Source organism: Grampus griseus (assembly GCF_964374135.1).
Source record: "Grampus griseus genome assembly, contig: HAP1_SCAFFOLD_50, whole genome shotgun sequence".
Classification (NCBI taxonomy): domain Eukaryota; kingdom Metazoa; phylum Chordata; class Mammalia; order Artiodactyla; family Delphinidae; genus Grampus; species Grampus griseus.
In genome coordinates, this window is record NW_028133393.1 from 1312554 (window position 1) to 1331023 (window position 18470).

The 18470-nt window shown below is 46.5% G+C and overlaps 1 protein-coding gene across 1 annotated transcript in view; it reads left to right on the top strand.

Annotated features, from left to right (window-relative positions):
- The first annotated feature begins 1498 nt into the window (after nucleotides 1-1498).
- SCTR (secretin receptor) overlaps nucleotides 1499-18470 on the top strand; it is a 63960-nt gene continuing 46988 nt past the window's right edge. Inside the window, exons 1-2 of the mRNA XM_082682072.1 lie at nucleotides 1499-1562; nucleotides 13201-13306. Of these exons, the coding sequence (XP_082538198.1) occupies nucleotides 1512-1562; nucleotides 13201-13306 (157 nt within the window). The 5' untranslated portion in view covers nucleotides 1499-1511. The remainder of the gene's footprint in view (nucleotides 1563-13200; nucleotides 13307-18470) is intronic.

Here is an 18470-nt window from a genome sequence, read left to right on the forward strand (position 1 = left end):
CTTTTTCACTGGCAATCACGACACAGTGGTTACAGAAACTATTCAAGTAACACGAAAGTCTATACAGTAAAAATGGCACGTCTTTAACTCATGCACTTTCTAATGCACGTTTATGACGTCAGGGTTTAGGGAAACCCAGTTGATAACTTTTTTTTCCAGCCTGAATCTTGAACAAGTTGAGAAATACGATTAAGACAGATGGGGCCCAATATCACTTTTATTAGTGATAACGTTGGTCTTGGAGAATATGGCTTATACTTGTGGGCAAGTGGGTTTGTCACTGATAATGTTGGAGAATGTGGCTTATACTTGTGGCCTGGAATGAGATAAAAACCACCACCTGCCACTGACCACACTGGATCAAGGCCGTCAGAACCTTGACCTCCAATGACAGCCTGGCCCAGGGCAATCCAGTTATAGGCTCTCTGCTAGTGGGAGCACTGTGCGTGCACGTGCGTGCGTGTGCGTGTGTGTGCGCACGCCCGCAGAACCTCAGGCCAATCCTTATCCCAAATGCGTCAATCACGCAGAGCTCGCCTCACCTCCACGTGTGCAGGAGCGGGTGGGGGGAGGGGGAATTCAATGAGCTGACGGACTTTAAGTGCCTGAGAGAAAGATCTAGATAGGAGAGACACGAGGAAAGGGAATGGGCACCAGGGCAGAAAAAGAAAAACTTGGGTCTACAAAAGCCATTTGAAGATGCCTTGTACCGAGAGGCCAAAAGCCAACCAGGACATCTGAGGCCTCAGACTCAGCATGAGCGGCTGCCGGGCACACCTGCCTGATGCTGAAATAGCCTCCCGGGGACACCAGGAAGCACAAAGCCTCCAGCACAGCCCCAAATGCCTGGGTACACCGGATGGTCTTCCTCCGTCTCACCTGATCATCAAAGGCTTCTCAGTGTGATGGGTGTGCAACTTTCTGGAATGAGCGTGTGTAACTAATCAGAAAGAAAAATAAAGTGAAAATCGGAAATAGAGTAGCTGCCCCCCAGAATAGATGTCACAGCGATTTCCCAAGCGCCCGCTGTGTCACAGGGCACTCGCCCAACCTTCTTTCACCGGAAGGTAGGTGGGTATTATTAGACGTGTTGTTCCGGAGAACAGAGGCTCGAAAAGGTGGCGCACGCCGCGCAGCGGCGGCGGGGCTGACCCGGGCTTTGGGGAGGGCTCTTTCCGTCCGTGGGGGTGTGGCGGCAGGGCAGGCCGAGCCCGTGGGAGCCGCTGCGGCCGCGCCTTCCCTCTGCCTCTTCCGCCGCCGACCTCCGCGCGGGCCCCCAGCCAGCCGCGGTGGGCGGAGGACTGCACGCCGCGCCGCGTCCTTATCAACCGGCCGGGCGGCGTGGCTCGCGGCCACCTAGTCCGAGGAGGCGAAGTCCCGGGTGGGGCCATGGCTCCCCGGGGCGCGGGGGCCGACCAGGGTCCGAGAGGAGGCTGGGAGCGCTGAGCCCGAAACGGGTGGTGCGCGCGGGCAGGCGGCCGTCGGGGCGCCCAGGGAGCGCACGCGGCACCATGCGCGCCCTCCTGCCTCAGCTGCTGCTGCTTGCCTGTGCCGCGCACGCCGTGAGTACGCGCGCCTCCGCGGGTCCCACGCGGGGTGGGGGTGGGGGCCGATCTTCCGCTGGGGAGTGGGAGCCCTTCCTCCGCATGCGTCCCCCACAGCTACGATCTCTCTCCGCTCCTCTCCGGACGGCCCGCTCCTCCAAAACACCATCGGCATGAGCCTGGGCGCAGGCAGCGCTGAGATAACCCCCTTGCCCTCCAAACCACCCCTTCCTCCCGGCTGCGCCTCCGGGGCCCTCCTAGGCGGAGTTCTGGAGCCGCCCCTGGCCGTGCGTTTTGTGTGCCGGGCGCTTTGCCTGCGTTATCTCCTTGAAACCTCATCATCGCCTTTCGAGGTTGATGTTTTCACCCCCATTTTGCGGACAAGAAAAGCGAGACTTGGAAAGACCAAAAATCTTGCCCCGATAAAAGACAACTGGAACCCAATCCGTCTGCTCCAAAGCCTTGACATTTGCACACACACCCGGCTGCGGATGGGGAGACCTCCGAAAGCTCTGGCCGCAGCAGCTGCTGGTTCTGTGATGGGAGCGCGTCTGCGGCTCTCCCCCTCGTCTCTCCTGTGGGTTTGGCTCCCCAATGTCTGTGTGTCTGGGGACTCCTGGGAGCAGCTGGTCTCCCCAAACCAGGCCCAGGGAGGAGCTGGCCGAGAACAGAGAAGGCAGCAGTGGGTGGCGTGTTTTTCTTTCTTTCTCGGAAACTCCAGGGAATCCGGGCCTCTCCCTGTGGGATTTGTGAATGGGAAAGTGGCTGCACCCAGACTGGCTGGCTGGAAGCGAGGGCGGGGGGTTGGGAAGTGGGCGCACAGATTCCAGAACCACTCTTTCCCACCAGCCTTCCAAACTGGCCGCCGGGGCGTCTGTCCCAAGAAACTTCCCAGGGAGAGCACTTGGGGACCTAATTCTGAGTCTGCGGTCTCTGTCCTGGGCAAGTCCTTCCTGGCGTCCAGTGACCTTGCCTTCCTGTAGTCCTATCCTGTTTGACTGCAAGAAAGACCTGCTTCCCGAGCTGACGGGAGTGTTGGCACGCAGTAGGGGCGACTCTGTGGCATCCAGGCTGGCGTTTGGGGCTCTGTTCCCAGCTCGCTTGTAACTTGGAGCCTCTTGTCCTAGGGCTGGAGTTGGAAGGTGCTAGGGCAACAGCACCCGCTCGTTAGTCTGAGCTCCCACTTCGGGGAAACGCCACCTGAGACGGTGGGGACGGTTCGAAGCCCAGTGCAGCCTCCAGGTGTGTTGTGATTCGGTGCCCAGGGCTGGGAGGCAGCCGCTCCAGGTAGCTGGGCTTCAGGACTGAGGTTCAACCTACATTTTAATCTCAAGGGGACCCCGGTGTTATCTCAGGAATAAACAGAGGGGAAAGGAGAGCCTCCCCTTGGTTCAAGTCTTCTGTGTGCCTTGGAAGGATGTTTTATTATGCCCTGGTCCAGTTACCTCCTTTTACAGGGGAGCAAACTGAGACCCACAGAGAGCAGGGACCTTCTCCACATCAGTTGGTTTGTGGCAGCGCTGAAAATAGAGCCCAGAGCTCTGTCCGGGACGCCCTTTGTCTTTACGTGCATTTTCATGCACTCCGGTACCGCTTTGTGTTCTTCGAGGTGGGTTCCTGTGTGTAAGTCTTGGTTCTCTGGTGATTTTATGGGCTTATCCAGACCTGAGGTTCACACTTCTTGGCAGAGAACTCCTTCAACAAACAGGAGTGGAACTGACTACTTCGGTTGGACTATTTCCCAGCCTATGAAACGCTGCTTTTTATTTTCCTGTTTGTTTGAGGCGTCAGACATTCGATTTTGAAATTGAAGGGCATTCAAACAATTCTGTATTCATTTTGTGCTCCCTCTTGAGGGAAATCATAGGCATATTTCTAATTGCGGGGGGGGGCAGTCACTAAGGCCAAATGCTTATTACTATCCCCTCCCCTGCCTTTCCACAGGGTGATGTCGGGAGGGTCCCTTGCCAGTGGACTAACAAGTGCTGATGGCTGATGGGGCAGTTTTCTAGACCTGGGTAGGAAACCCCGGCCACACCTCGCCTGTCCCCACCCGTGTCTCTCATGAGGACTTCTACCTGGAACGCTATTATTCACCAGCACATCTGTCCTTCCCGATATGTTCACTTCGAGCTTGAGCCTTGAGGCTTAGTCTCGCTCATCCTTTATCCCTAGAGCCTGTCCCAGCGTAAGGGGGAGTCAATGAGTGTGTGTGGGCTGAATGAATGCATGAATGAGTGAATGAAATGAAGGTGCTATCCATAGTGGCTGTCCTCAGCTGGGACAGTTTCATATAGCAACAGGTAGTGAAGCATGACATCTTGAAAGCAATCGTTGCTTACAAAATTGTACACAGATACGTCAGCAAAGGAGGAGGAGTCACTCAGGGGAGGGCTTTTTAATCCAGGGCATCTGGCAAGCTGCCCATCCGAGAACCTGAGTTAAGGGGGGTGCAGGGCTGCTTTTTCCTTCAAGCAGGGTTTCTTAACTTTGACGCTGTAATCCTGGATATTAAACCTGGGCTTTTCACAAGGGGTGCTGGGAGCGTCCCTGGACTCTAGCCACCAGAAGCTAGTGCCATCTCTCCAAGTCGTTCCAACACAAAGTGTCTCCAGACATTGCCAAATGCCCTTGCGGAGCAGGCAGGGCAAAACTGCCCTGGTTGAGAACCGCTGTCTTAAATGTAATGTTTCAGGGGAAATGCGCGAACAGGATTCACAATAGGTGTCACTGGATGTTGGATTCAGGGTAGTGGGGTTGGTGACAGGGAATCTGAGCCGGAGGACAGAAGCAGGTGTACCCGATGGAGACCCATTTCCAGACAAGAAGACTTCTGCAGGGCATGGGTTCCTTGGGCTTCTCCACCCTCCCTTCCCCCCCCCCCCCCATTCCATCTCAGTTGACAGCGCAGAAACACAGAAACTCGAAGGATGGGGTCTGGCACACATGGTGGTCCCCGCCCCTCTGTGGGCTACGTCTGGACCCAGAGGCTGACGAGCTCTGTGGCATCTGGGTGAGCAGAATTTTAGGAAGGCCTGCAAAGGCCACCAGAGGATATGGCTACTGTGGCCTCTTAGAGGAAAGTCACTGGGAGTTTTGGACAATATTCTGAGGAAGTATCTGTGCGTTTCTTTTTGAGTGTTTACTGTCCCTAAGTTAACGTGACTGATGACGATGATGGTGATGATGGTGAAGGCTTCCCTTACTGAGCACTTACTTCACACCAGGTACTCTGCTCAGTCCTTCCTGGCACTGATTTACTTCTCACACCAACAATCAGTACCCTCATTGTGCACATGACACAGAGGCTCAGAGAGAGGTGAAGCCACTGGTCAAGGTCACCCAGCTGGACACGGTGGCGTGAGGACCCAAACCCAGCTGTTCTTAGCCAGAATGTGGTCTGCTCCCAAAGAGAGGCCGCTCTGGTTTCTGGTGCCCAAGGCGCTGTCATGAAATTCTCTCCCAAACCGCAAAATGACACTGATTTCAGTTTAATCTAATCACTTCATAAAACATAAACAAAATACCGTCAGGACACAGCATTTTAATGAAGGGGCCAGAGATGAGCTTGGGGTCACGAAGTCCAACAGGAGGTGTGCTTCCCACACTGTTTAGGGGAGTCCTCTAGGCTTTGGCACCCCCTTTAGGAGATGCTATAGAGTTCCCCTCCCTCTGTCCCGTCCCCAGTATTCCCCGCATGCCAGGGACAGGCAGAGCTTTCTTCCTGGCACCGCTTGTTGAAAGCGCAGACTTAATAACCAGGATTAGAGCTCTGCCCACAGGGCGGCCTCTGCAGTGGCCCCTGGTTTGGTGTCTGCACCCCTAACCTTAGCAAGCTGAAGTTTCTCACCACTGACCTTCACTCGGGCTCTGGAAAAACCTGCAGCCCAAGGCAAGCCCCACAACACTCAGATCCTATCTGCTTGCTTACATGACAAACAGAGGGCTGCCCAGCATTCGAGAGGACACGAGAAAACAGGGATCTCCTGGGACCCACCCAGCTTCAACAGGCCCTGTCTGACAGAGTCCAAGGGGCCTCTGGGGAAGGGACCTCCCCGGTGCATCATGTCCTGCCCGTCGTGCTGCCAGGATTCCTGAGTTTTCCAGGCTTCAGAATCCCTTCATGCCCCACATCAGTTCCCTTCACCTTGGCTCCCAGAGGCTCCCCCTGGTGTCTTCTCAGATTTCTGACCTCGCCACCTCCTCTTTCATTTTCCACAGACCGGGTCTACCTCCCGTTTCCTGAGAGTCAGGGGAAGAACTTCCTCTGAGCAACATCTTGCTCTCACAGATGTGTCTGAATCGTACCCTCCTGTGCCCTTCCTCCTGCCATAACAGAGCACCACAGACTGGGGGCCTTAAACAGTGGACGTTTATCTTCTCATAGTTCTGGAGGCTGGAAGTCCCAGATCCAGGGCCAGCATGGTCGGGTTCTGGGGAGCCCTCCCTCCCCAGACGGCTTGTAGACAGCTGCCTTACCTTCACATGGCCTTTCCTCTGAGCGGGCAGAGAGAGAGAGTGAGCCCTCTGGTGTCTCTTCTCATAAGGCCACTAACCTATCAGATCTGGGCCCCAACCCCTTAGACCTCATTTGACCTTAATTACCTCCTTATGGGCCCGTCTCCAAACAGAGCCACACCCGGGGTTAGGGCATCAATGTATTCGTTGGGGTACACAGATATCCTGTCCACAACACAACCAGGCGGAACAGAGGCTCTGCTCCGGCCCACGGCCATCCCTACACCTGTGCTCCCACCCCCGCCCCTACCATGCTCAGTGACCTGTGTCCTGAGATGACACAGAGGCAGCCCAGTCCTCACCCACGACCCCTGCCTCCACCTCTGCCCATTTCTCAGCCAGCCGCACCCTGGCTCCCACGCGCCACCCACGGGCTTCAGTCACCAGAGCCTGTGTTGCCACATTCACTAGACAGGGTGCAGTCTTTGGTCTACCCGGGGACCACGTGACTGATGAGAGGAGCTGGACGTTAATGAATAACGAGATCAAGGTAGCAGGCACATACCCAGACTGTCCTGGTCAAACTGGGCAGGACACCCATGGGACCCCAGCCTCTTGGAAGCATTCCGTGCCAGGACACCCTGTCCCTTTCCCTGCCTTGGCTCCCACCCTTCGCTGTTCCCACCGCACCTCTCTAGACGTTTCTCCTCTCGCATGGTCCCTCCAGTGGCTAGGCCCCTCCTCTCGCGTGGCTCCTCCTCTCGCGTGGCTGGCTCCTCTCGCGTGGCTCCTCCTCTTGCATGGCTGGCTCCTCTCGCGTGGCTGGCTCCTCCTCGCGCAAGGTCCCTCCTCTGGCGTGGGTCTTTCTTACGCTCTTGTTCCCAGCCTGAGCGGGTCGTTCCCCGAGGCTCTGTCTCTGGCCCTTGGTCTTCTGGACCTGCTCTCTCTTACCGTGTGAGCTTCTTTGGCTGTCTTACCGCATCACAAACCCAGTCTTGCTCAACCACACTTCTCTCACCTCAGCTCCCAGGCCTACATCTCGTTTCCTTGTGCTTGGAGCTATGGAGGCACCCAGAGCAGACGCACCATGGGAGCCACGCCAGCCCTGCCCTCAGCCGGCCCTCAGGCCCCCATCGGCTCCGTCTCGTCCGTTCGCATCCTCTCTGCTCTGTGAGGATGACTTACCGGGTGCAGCCGCCTCCCGGGGGCCCCTGCCGCCGCTGGTGGTCCATCATGACCTGGCGGCTGCCTTCCCCACGCGCTCCCGCCTCGGGCCACTCTGACTCCTTGGAGCCGGTGAGCTCCGGGAGCAGGACCCGCGTCCATTCGCCTTTGATTGCGGGGCGTCCTGGGGGCCCAGTAAGTGTTTGATGACGTTTTGTGCTTCGAACTGATTGTACGATCGAGTGCCCTCTTTTTCTTTCTCATCCTGTAAACTAGACTAGTATTTCTCTTGTTTCCCCCTTGAAACTATTCCTTTCCGGTCTCAATGTTGGCAGGTGAGTAATTATATTGTAAAGTGTGAGCAAAGTGATGCTGCGTTTCTTCACCTCCTTCAGAATTCAACAAGTTTTCATTGTATCTCCTCCCAGATTTTACCTTTTCGGATTTAAGAGTCCAAAATAGCTAACAGAACCCTCTCTTAACATCTTTCCTCTCTTATTTTGGGGTCTGCCTCGTTATTTTCTCTCTCTGCAGGTTGGACTTTTCTATCTCCAAATTATTAATTAATTGGATAATTACTCAAGTGAATAAGAGCTTTTTCACTCCTTCAGAGATTCAAAAATTTACTTCCTCCATGTGCTTTCTTAGGAATTTACTAGAGAACGTGATTCTGTAAAACAAGGAAGAAGAGTAAAGAAAAAGGGAGTCCAGGAAATGGAACCCCGGCAGGGGGAGCGGGGAGCGGCCCCCAAAACCACAGGCCGGTGTTGGGAAGAGGAAGGAGGTCTGTGGGAGGGAGGGCTCCAGGGGAAAACGAATACGATTGTTTTTCTTTTAACATCTTTATTGGAGTATAGTTGCTTTACAATGGTGTGTTAGTTTCTGCTGTATAACAAGGTGAATCAGTTATACATATACATATGTTCCCATATCTCTTCCCTCTTGCATCTCACTCCCTCCCACCCTCCCTATCCCACCCCTCTAGGTGGTCACAAAGCACCGAGTTGATCTCCCTGTGCTATGCGGCTGCTTCCCACTAGCTATCTACCTTACGTTTGGTAGTGTATATATGTCCATGCCACTCGCTCACCTTGTCCCAGCTTACCCTTCTCCCTCCCTGTGTCCCCAGGTCCATTCTGTATGTCTGCATCTTTATTCCTGTCCTGACCCTAGGTTCTTCATGACCATTTTTTTCTTAGATTCCATATATATGTGTTAGCATACGGTATTTGTTTTTCTCTTTCTGACTTACTTCACTCTGTATGACAGACTCTGGGTCCATCCACCTCACTGCAAATAACTCAATTTCGTTTCTTTTTATGGCTGAGTAATATGCCATTGTATATATGTGCCACATCTTCTTTATCCATTCATCTGTCGATAGACACTTAGGTTGCTTCCATGTGCTGGCTATTGTAAATAGAGCTGCAGTGAGCATTGTGGTACATGACTCTTTTTGAATTATGGTTTTCTCAGGGTATATGCCCAGTAGTGGGATTGCTGGGTCATATGGTAGTTCTATTTTTAGTTTTTTAAGGAACCTCCATACTGTTCTCCATAGTGGCTGTTATCAGTTTACATTCCCACCAACAGTGCAAGAGGGTTCCCTTTTCTCCACACCCTCTCCAGCATGTATTGTTTGTAGATTTTTTGACGATGGCCATTCTGACCAGTGTGAGATGATATCTCATTGTAGTTGTGATTTGCATTTCTCTAATGATTAGTGATGTTGAGCATTCTTTCATGTGTTTGCTGGCCATCTGTATATCTTCTTTGGAGAAATGTCTATTTAGGTCTTCTGCCCATTTTTGGATTGTTTGTTTTTTTGATATTGAGCTGCATGAGCTGCTTGTAAATTTTGGAGATTAATCCTTTGTCAGTTGCTTCATTTGCAAATATTTTCTGCCATTCTGAGGGTTGTCTTTTCGTCTTGTTTATGGTTTCCTTTGCTGTGCAAAAGCTTTTGAGTTTCATTAGGTCCCATTTGTTTATTTTTGGTTTTATATCCATTTCTCTAGGAGTGGGTCAAAAACGATCTTGCTGTGATTTATGTCATACAATGTTCTGCCTATGTTTTCCCCTAAGAGACAAACTTGATTTTTAAAAACTGTTTAAAGGGAACTTTCCAGTACTAATAGCTCTTGTTTTGAGGAAAATTTTATATTAATTTTAGCAATACTTTCACCTTCACTTGTTTCTCCTCCTGTGAATTTTAAGTAAAATTATATTTAATACTTTTTTTAAAAGGGGGTGAACTATAGATGATAGTTTTTTTCTTCTTCATCTTTTCTTTTTCTTTTTTGTCTTTAAAAATATATTTTGGCCCCCTGTATTGGCAGCGTGGAGTCTTAACCACTAGACCGCCAGGGAAGTCCCAGTTTATTCAATTTTAATGGAAGGATAAGGGTAAAAGAAATGTGGGATGATTCACTTCGTACCCACTAAGATGGATATTATTAACACAGAATAACAAAGGTTGATGAGGACATAGAGAAATTAGAACTCTATGCATTGCTGGCGGGAAGGTAAAATGGGGCAGCTGCTGTGGAAAACAGTGCGGTGGTTTTTTAAAAAAGTAAACACAGAATTACCATATGATCCACACATTTTGCTTCTGGGTATGTACCCAGAAGAATCAAAGCAGGGACTCGAAAAGATATTTGTACACCTTTGTTCCTGGCTGCAATATTCACAGTAGCCAAGAGATGGAAACAACCCAGCGATGAATGGATGAACAAAGTGCGGTCTGTCCATACAATGGAATAGTATTCATCCTTAAAAGGGAAGGAAATTCTGATAGATGCTACAATGTGGATGTGAAATGAGCCAAACACAAAAAAGCAGATATTGCGTGACTCCACTTATATGAAGTACCTAGAACAGACACATTCATAGAATCAGAAAGTAGAATAGAGGTTACCAGGGACTCCAGGAAGGGTAACGGATAGTTACTATTTAATTGGTACAGAGTTTCTGTTGGGCCAGTTGAAAAGTCCTGGAGATGGATAGGGGTGATCATTGTACAACTTTGTACACTAAACCACGGTTAAAATGGTAAATGTTATGTATATTTTACTACAACTTAAGAAGAAGAAATGTAGAATGAAAAGAAAAAGTTAAACTGTCTTCTGATGTTTATTTTTCCATAGTCCCAGGGAAAAACACAAAGGAAGTTAAATTTTTCTTGGAGAGGTTCCCATTGTAGGTGTTCCCTCATTCCTCATCTTGCTCCATCGCTCTCAAGACCCTCTTTGTTGCAGCACCCCTTTCTTCATTTCCAGCAATGCACATGGCCACCCACTTTCGGGAAACGTCACTCCTACCCAGTCAGCTGTGCTGTGTAACAGTCACAGAAACTCAGTGGCACATAGAAATGCACGTTTACTTCTTTCTTAGTGTTTGCAAGTGAGCTGGGGTTTGACTGACCAGCTATGATACTGACGTTGATCCAGTCAAGGTGCAAAACAAGTCTGCAACCCTGAGGTCCCTTCGTGGTGCCCTGTTAGAGTCATACCTCCCTCCCTCCCACCCTCACCCTCCCTTCACTCCTGACAACCACTAATAGGGTCTCCATTTTTATTGATATAATTTTGCTGTTTCAAGAATGTTATATAAATGATGTGGAATCTAAAAAAAATGATACAAATGAATGTATTGACAAAACAGACTCACAGACATAGAGAACAAACTTATGGTTACCAAAGGGGAAAGGGGGTGGAGGGATAAATTAGGTGTTTGGGATTAACATATACACACTGCTCTATATAAAATAGATAACCAACAAGGACCTACTGTACAGCACAGGGAACTCTACTCAGTACTCTGTAATAACCTGTATGGGGAAAGAATCTGAAAAAGAATGGACACATGTATAACTGAATCACTTTGCTGTACACCTGAAACTAACACAAAGGTTGTAAATCAACTATACCCCAATATAAAATAATTAAATTTAAAAAAGAATGTTATATAAATGGAATCATACAGTATGTAACCGTTTGGGATTGGCTTTTTTCATTCAGCATATTTCTCTGGATATTCATTTAAGTTGGTCCATGTATTACTACTTTGTTCCTTTTTATTGCTGAGTAGAATTTCATAGTATGGATGTACCATAGTTTGTTTAACCATTTACCCATTGAAAGGCATCTGGACTGTTACAGTTTTGGGCTGTTAGGAATAAAGCTGCTACAAATAGTAGTGTACAGGTTTTTTTCTGAATATACGTTTTCATTTCTCCAGGGTAAATGCCCGAGAGTGCAATGGCTGGGTCATATGATAGTTGCATGTTTAGCTTTTCTTAAGACACTGTCAACCTGTTTTCCAGAGTGGTTGTCTCATTTTACAGTCCCACCAGCAATGTGTCCGTGACCTAGTTTCACCACAACCTTGCCAGCATTGTTGTCATTTTTTATGTTAGATATTCTGATAAGCATGTAGTGATATCACATTACGATTTCAATTTGCATTTACCTAATAGCTAATAATGTTGAACATCTTTTCATGTGCTTATTTGCCATCTGTGTGTCTTCTCTGAAATGTCTTTTCATGCATTTTGCCTATGTTCTAAATAGATTTTTTTTTTTTTGGCCACGTTGGGTCTTCGTTGCTGCGTGTGGACTTTCTCTAGTTGTGGCGAGCAGGGGCTACTCTTCTTTGCGGTGTGTGGGTTTCTCATTGCGGTGGCTTCTCTTGTTGTGGAGCACAGGCTCTAGGTGTGCGGGCTTCAGTAGCTGCAGCACACAGGCTCAGTAATTGTGGCTCACAGGCTCCAGAGCACAGGCTCAGTAGTTGTGGCTTGTGGGCTCTAGGGCTCACAGGCTTCAATAGTTGTGGCGCATGGGCTTAGTTGCTCCGCGGCATGTGGGATCTTCCTGGACCAGGGATCGAACCTGCTTCCCCTGCACTGGCAGGCGGATTCTTAACCACTGCGCCACCAGGGAAGTCCTTAAATAGATTTTTAAATTTGTTTACTATTGAGTTTTGAATGTTCTCTGTCTGTTCTAGATATTAGTTCTAATTTGCGGATTGCAAATATCGTCTCCTCATCTGTAGCTTGCCTTTTCATCCTCTTAACATGGTTTTTCTTGGAGCAAAAGTTTTTAATTTTGGTGAAGTCCAATTTATCAATTTTTCTTTTTGTGGATCGTGCTTTTGGTGTCAAGTATAAGAAATCTTTGCCTGGCCCTACATCTTGAAGATTTTCTATGTTTTTTCTAAAAGTTTTAGTTTAATGTTTTGCGCTCAAGTCCGTGATCATTTTGAGGTAATTTTTGTACAAGGTATGAGTCTTAGTTCAAGGTTCATTTTGTTATCTGCAGCTGTCCAGTCGCTCTAACACCATTGCCTATTCTTCTACTAATACCAGGCTGTTTTGATTACTGTAGCTCTACAGCGAGTCTTTAAACTAGGTGAACTGATTTCTCCCACTTATTCTTTTTTAATTAATATAATTTATTTTGTTGAGAGGATTTAGGTTTACAGAAAAATTCTGCAGAAAGTACAAAGAATGACCATATACCCCCTCAACCCTTCCTCTCCAGTGTCTCCTATTACTAATGTCTTGCATTAAAGTGGTGCATTTGTTAAAATCGATGAGCTAATATTGATACATTAACTAAAGTCTCTAGTTTACATTACTTTTTTTTACAAGTCTTTTTTATTGAAGTATAGTTGCTGTACGATACTGTATAGGCTATAGGTGTACAATTAGTGATTCACAATTTTTAAAGGTTATGCTCCATTTATAGTTATTGTAAAATATGGGCTCTGTTCTCTGTGTTGTACAACGTATCCTTGTAGCTTATTTTATACCTAGCAGCTTGTACCTCTTACTGCCCTGCCCCTAGCTTGCCCTCCTTCCCTCTCCCTGCTGGTAACCACAAGTTTGTTGTCTGTATCTGTGAGCATGCTCTTTTTTTGTCATATTCACTAGTTTGTCTTCCTCATTTTGAGTCTCCATTGTCTGGCCCCGCCCTGTGTACTAGACTCAGCTTCGTGGCAGTGACGAGCATTCTCGGCTTTGGGCTTGCAGGTGGGAGCCTTCCCTCGGCTGTGCGCTGTGCTGCAGGTGCTACGGGAAGAGCGGGACCAGTGTCTGCAGGGACTCGCCGAGGAGAGGGCCAGGCACCCGGCCCCAGGTACGTGCACACCTGGGCCCACTCTGGGATGTGAGTTGCGTCCAGGTCCACTGGGTTGGGGGCAGGTAGGGGCTGGAGCAGCTGCGTCCTTTCAGAGAATAAGCTGAGGGGAAGGGCCTGGAGTGACCCTGGTGACCAGTCTATACACACCCAGAGAAACCACGTCATCGCCTCTCTTTGGTTCTTTGAGTTTGTGGTTACAGCCAGGGTTGTTGAACCATTAGCTTCTGCATGATGACTTCACCAAGGTAAGCTTTTGGTGAGAATTACTTATCAAGGCAGTGTACTTCTCACCCATTCTCTCACCTCTACTGCTAGTTTGTTGGGAGAGGCAGCGTGGGGTCTGGAAAACTTGGAGTCCATTGCTGGCTGACCCTCAGCGGCTGTGTGAACACGGACAAATTATTTAACCTTCCGAGTCTTGCTTTACTGATCTATAAACACAGGTGCTAAAGTCTACATCAGAATTATAAAGCTATATGAGATAAAGTATGTTAATACAGGTGTTTCTTAAATATTATTAATTTAAATATTTGTTATTAGTCGGGACTGTAAATATTATTAATTTGATATTTACATGTTAATTTTGTTTCTGTTCCCTTCCTTCACTTATCTGCTTTGCTTTCACTCATCTAAGGGCAGGGAGGGATGTAGCATTAAGAGAAGAATCCTTTACAGATAGTCAGACAAAGACTTGTACAGGCAAGGTCTTAGCAGCACGGGTTACAATAGCCAACAGGTGGAAACAACCCAAGTGTCTGTCAGCTGATGAATGGGTAAAGAAGATGTGGTCTGTACATACAATAGAACAGTATTCAGTCTTAAAAAGGAATGAAGTACTGATACTACCACATGGATAAATTTTAAAAAACGTGAAGTGAAAGAAGTCTGTTGTAAGAGGTCATGTGTTATATGATTCTCCTTGTATGAAATGTCCAGATTAGACAAGTTCGTAGAGACAGATGTTGGATTCGTGGTTGTCAGGGGCTCAGGGGAAATGGCTGGGGAGTAACTGTGTAGGAACTGCCTTTTGGTGGTGGTGAAATGTCTACAACTGGATAGAGGTGCCGGTCACACAACACTGTGAATGTACTAAATGCCACTGATTGTACGCTTTAAAATGGCTAATGGTTAATTTTATGTGAAGTGAATTTCTTTTTAATAGACTTTATTTTTTAGAGCAGTTCCCTGCAGAGTGGAGCGGAAAGTACAGAGCATTCCCACGTACTCTCTGCTACCCGCTCCCACCCAAACACACAGTCTCCCTCACCGTCAGCATCCTGCAGCCGGTGCTACATTGGTTACAGCTGATGAGCCTACACACCGTCGTCACTCAGAGCCCACAGTTTACATTAGGGGTCACCCTTAGTGTTCATATTCAGTGGGTTTTGAAAAATGTATGATTGCATGTATCCACAATTATGCTATCATACAGAGTAGTCTCTCTTGCCTGAAAATCCTCTGTGCTCCACCTATGCATCCCGCTCTCTCTTCTAACCCTGGCAACCACTGATCTTTTTACTCTCTCCGTAGTTTTGCCTTTTCCAGAAAGTCATATAGTTGGAATCATGCAGTGTGTAATCTTTTCAGGTTGGTTTCTTCCACTTGGTAATATACATTTAAGGTTTTTCTCATGTCTTTTCATGGCTTGGTAGCTCCTTTCTTCTTTGAGCTGGAGAATATTCCACTGTCTGGATGTGCCACAGGTTATCCATTCTCCTACTGAAAGACATCTTGGTTGCTTCCAGGTTTCGGCAATTCTAAATCAAGTTGTTCTGTGCAGACGTAAGTTTTCAGTTCATTTGGATAAATACCAAAGAGAATGGTTGCTAGATCGTATGGTGAGAGCATGTTCAGTTTTGTAGGAAGCTGCCGAACTGTCTTCCAAGTGGCTGCACCGTTTTAATTTCCCACCAGCAGTGAATGAGGGTTCCTGTAGCTCCACATCCTTGACAACATTTGATGTTGTCAGTGTTTTGCTTTGTTTCTTTAATTGTAGTAAAATACATGTAACATAAATTTTACTGTCTTAACCATTTTTATTTATTTCTTTTTCTTCCAGTTTTATTGAGATATAGTTGACATACAGCAGTGTATAAGTTTAAGGTGCACAGCATAATGATTTGACTTACATACATCATGAAGTGACTATCACAAGAAGTTCAGTGAACACCATCATCTCTTATAGGTGCAGAGTTAAAGAAATAGAAAAGAATGGTGTGACGAGAACTCTTGACATTGCTCTCTTAACAACTTTCACATATAACACACAGCAGTGGTAACTGTATTTATCATGCTGCGCGTCACATCCCTACTACTTATTTATCTTATAACTGGAAGTTTGTACCTTTTGACTACCTTCCTGCAATTCCCCCCAGCCCGGCCTCTGGTACCCACAAATCTGATCTCTGTCTATGAATTTGTCTGTTTGATTGTTTTCAAAGTATAATGGACCTACAACACTATGTTAGTTTCTGATACAGAACATAGTAATTTAATATTTCTGTACGTTTCAAAATGATCACCAAGACAAGTCTGGTCATGATGTGTCACCATACAAAGATATTACATAGTTATTAACTACATTCCCCACTCTGTACATTTCATGCCGGTGACTCATTTATTTTGCAACTGGGACTTTGTATCTCTTAATATCCCTCACTTATTTCTTTCCTCCCCAACCCTGCCTCCCTCTGGCAACCACCTGTTTGTTCTCTGTAACGTGTTTCTTTTTAGTTATGTCTGTTCATTTGTTTTATAGATTCCACATTTATAAAATCATAGAAATCATAGTGAAATCGTATAGTATTTGTCTTTGTCTGACTTATTTCACGTATCATAATACCCTCTAGGTCCATGCATATTGTCGCAACTGGCAAGATTTCATTCTTTTTTATGACTAACATTCCATTGTGTATATATGTACCACATCTTCTTTATCTGTTCATTCATCTGTTGATGGGCACTTGGGTTGCTTCCGTATCTTGACTATTGTAAATAATGCAGTGAACATAGGGGTGCATGAATCTTTTCTAATCACTGTTTTTGTTTTCTTTGGATAAATACCCAGGAGTGGAATTGCTGGATCATATGATAATGCTATTTTTTAAGTTTTTGAGGACTTTCCATAGTTTCTCCCCAGTGGCTGAAGCAGTTACATTCCCACCAACAGTGCACGAGGGTTCCCTTTTCTCCACACCCTTGTCAACACTTGTTATTTCTTGTCTTTTTGATAATAGTCATTCTGACAGGTGTGAGGTGATATCTTGTGATGGTTTTTTTTTTTTTTTTGTGGTATACGGGCCTCTCACTGTTGTGGCCTCTCCCACTGCGGAGCACAGGCTCCGGACGCGCAGGCTCAGCAGCCATGGCTCACGGGCCCAGCCGCTCCGCGGCATGTGGGATCCTCCCGGACCGGGGCACGAACCCGCGACCCCTGCATCGGCAGGCGGACTCTCAACCACTGCGCCACCAGGGAAGCCCTTGTGGTGGTTTTGATTTGTATTTCCCTGATGATCAGTGATGTTGAGCATCTTTTCATGTGCCTGTTGGCCATCTGTATGTCTTCTTTGAAGAAATTTAAAAAGAAGTTTAAAAAAACATGTAAATTTCATCAACTTAACCATTTCTCAGTGTACAGTACAGTTGTGTTAAGTTCACATTACTGTGCACCCAATCTCCAAACCTTTTATCTTGCAAAACTGGAGCTCTATACCCATTAAACAACAACTCTTTTCCTCTCTTCTGTTATCCCCTGGGAACCATCATTCTGCTTTCTGTTTCTGTGGATTGAATGGTTCTAGGTACCACAAATAACTGGAATCATACGGTATTTGTCTTTTTGTGATTGGCCTATGGTATCTCATTGAGGTTTTGATCTGCATTTACATGATGATTAGTGATGTTGAGCATATTTTCCTGTGTTTCTTGGCCATTTGTATGTTTTCTTTAAAGAAACGTCCCTTCAAGTCCTTTGACCATTTTTAAGTAGGGTTGTTTGGTTTTTTGTTATGGAGTTGTAGTTCTTTATATATTCTGGATATTAACCCTTTATCAGATATATGATTTCCAAATGATTTCTGTCGTTCTGTAGGTTGCCTTTTCGTTCTGTTGATTGTGTCCTTTGATGTACAAGTTTTTAAGTTTGATGTATAACCTAACATATCTAATTTTACTTTTGTTGTCAGTTCTTTTGGTGTCATATCCAAGAAAGCATTGCCAAATCCAATCTCATGAAACTTCCTCTAAGAATTTTATAGTTTTAGCTCTTACATTTAGGTCCTTGGTCCATTTTTGAGTTAATTTTTATGTGTGGTATAAGGTAAAGGTCCATCTTCATTCTTTTGCACATGAACATTCAGTTTTCCCAGCACCATTTGTTGAAAGACTGTCCTTTTCCCATTGAATGGTCTTGGCACCTTGGTAAAAAAATCACTTGACCATATATGTGAAGGTTTATTTGGGGGCTCTCTTTCCTATTCCATTGGTCTATATGTCTGTCTTTATGCCAGTACCACACTGTTTTGATTACTGTAGCTTTCAAATGGGTTTTGAAATCAGGAAGTATGAGATCCCCAAATTCGTTGTTTTTCAAGATGGTTTTAACTATTCCCAGGTCCTTTGAGATTCCATTAAGAATTTTAGGATGAATTTTTCTATTTCTGAAAATAATATTAAATACATAAATATTAAATGAAATATTTCTGTCATTGGGATTTTTTTGTTGTTGTTGGTTTTGTTTGTGCCATGCATCTTGCGGGATCTCAGTTCCCTGACCAGGGATTGAACCTGGGCCATGGCGGTGAAAGCCCATAATCCTAACCACTAGGCAACCAGGGAACTCCCTGTCATTGGGATTTTGATAAAGATTGCATTGAATCTGTAGATCACTTTGGGTAGTATTGACATCTTAAAAATATTAAGACATCTAATCCATGAATACAGGTTGTCTTTCCATTTATTTGTGCCTTTAATTTCTTTCAGCAGTGTTTGGTAGTTTTCAGTGTGCACGTCTTTCACGTTGGTAGTTAGGTTTATTCATAAGGTTTTTGTTCTTTTTAATGCTATTGTAAATGGATTTGTTTCATAATTTCCTTTGTAGGTTGTTCCTCACTAGGGTATAGGAATGCAACTAATTTTTGTGTGTTGATTTTATATCTACCCT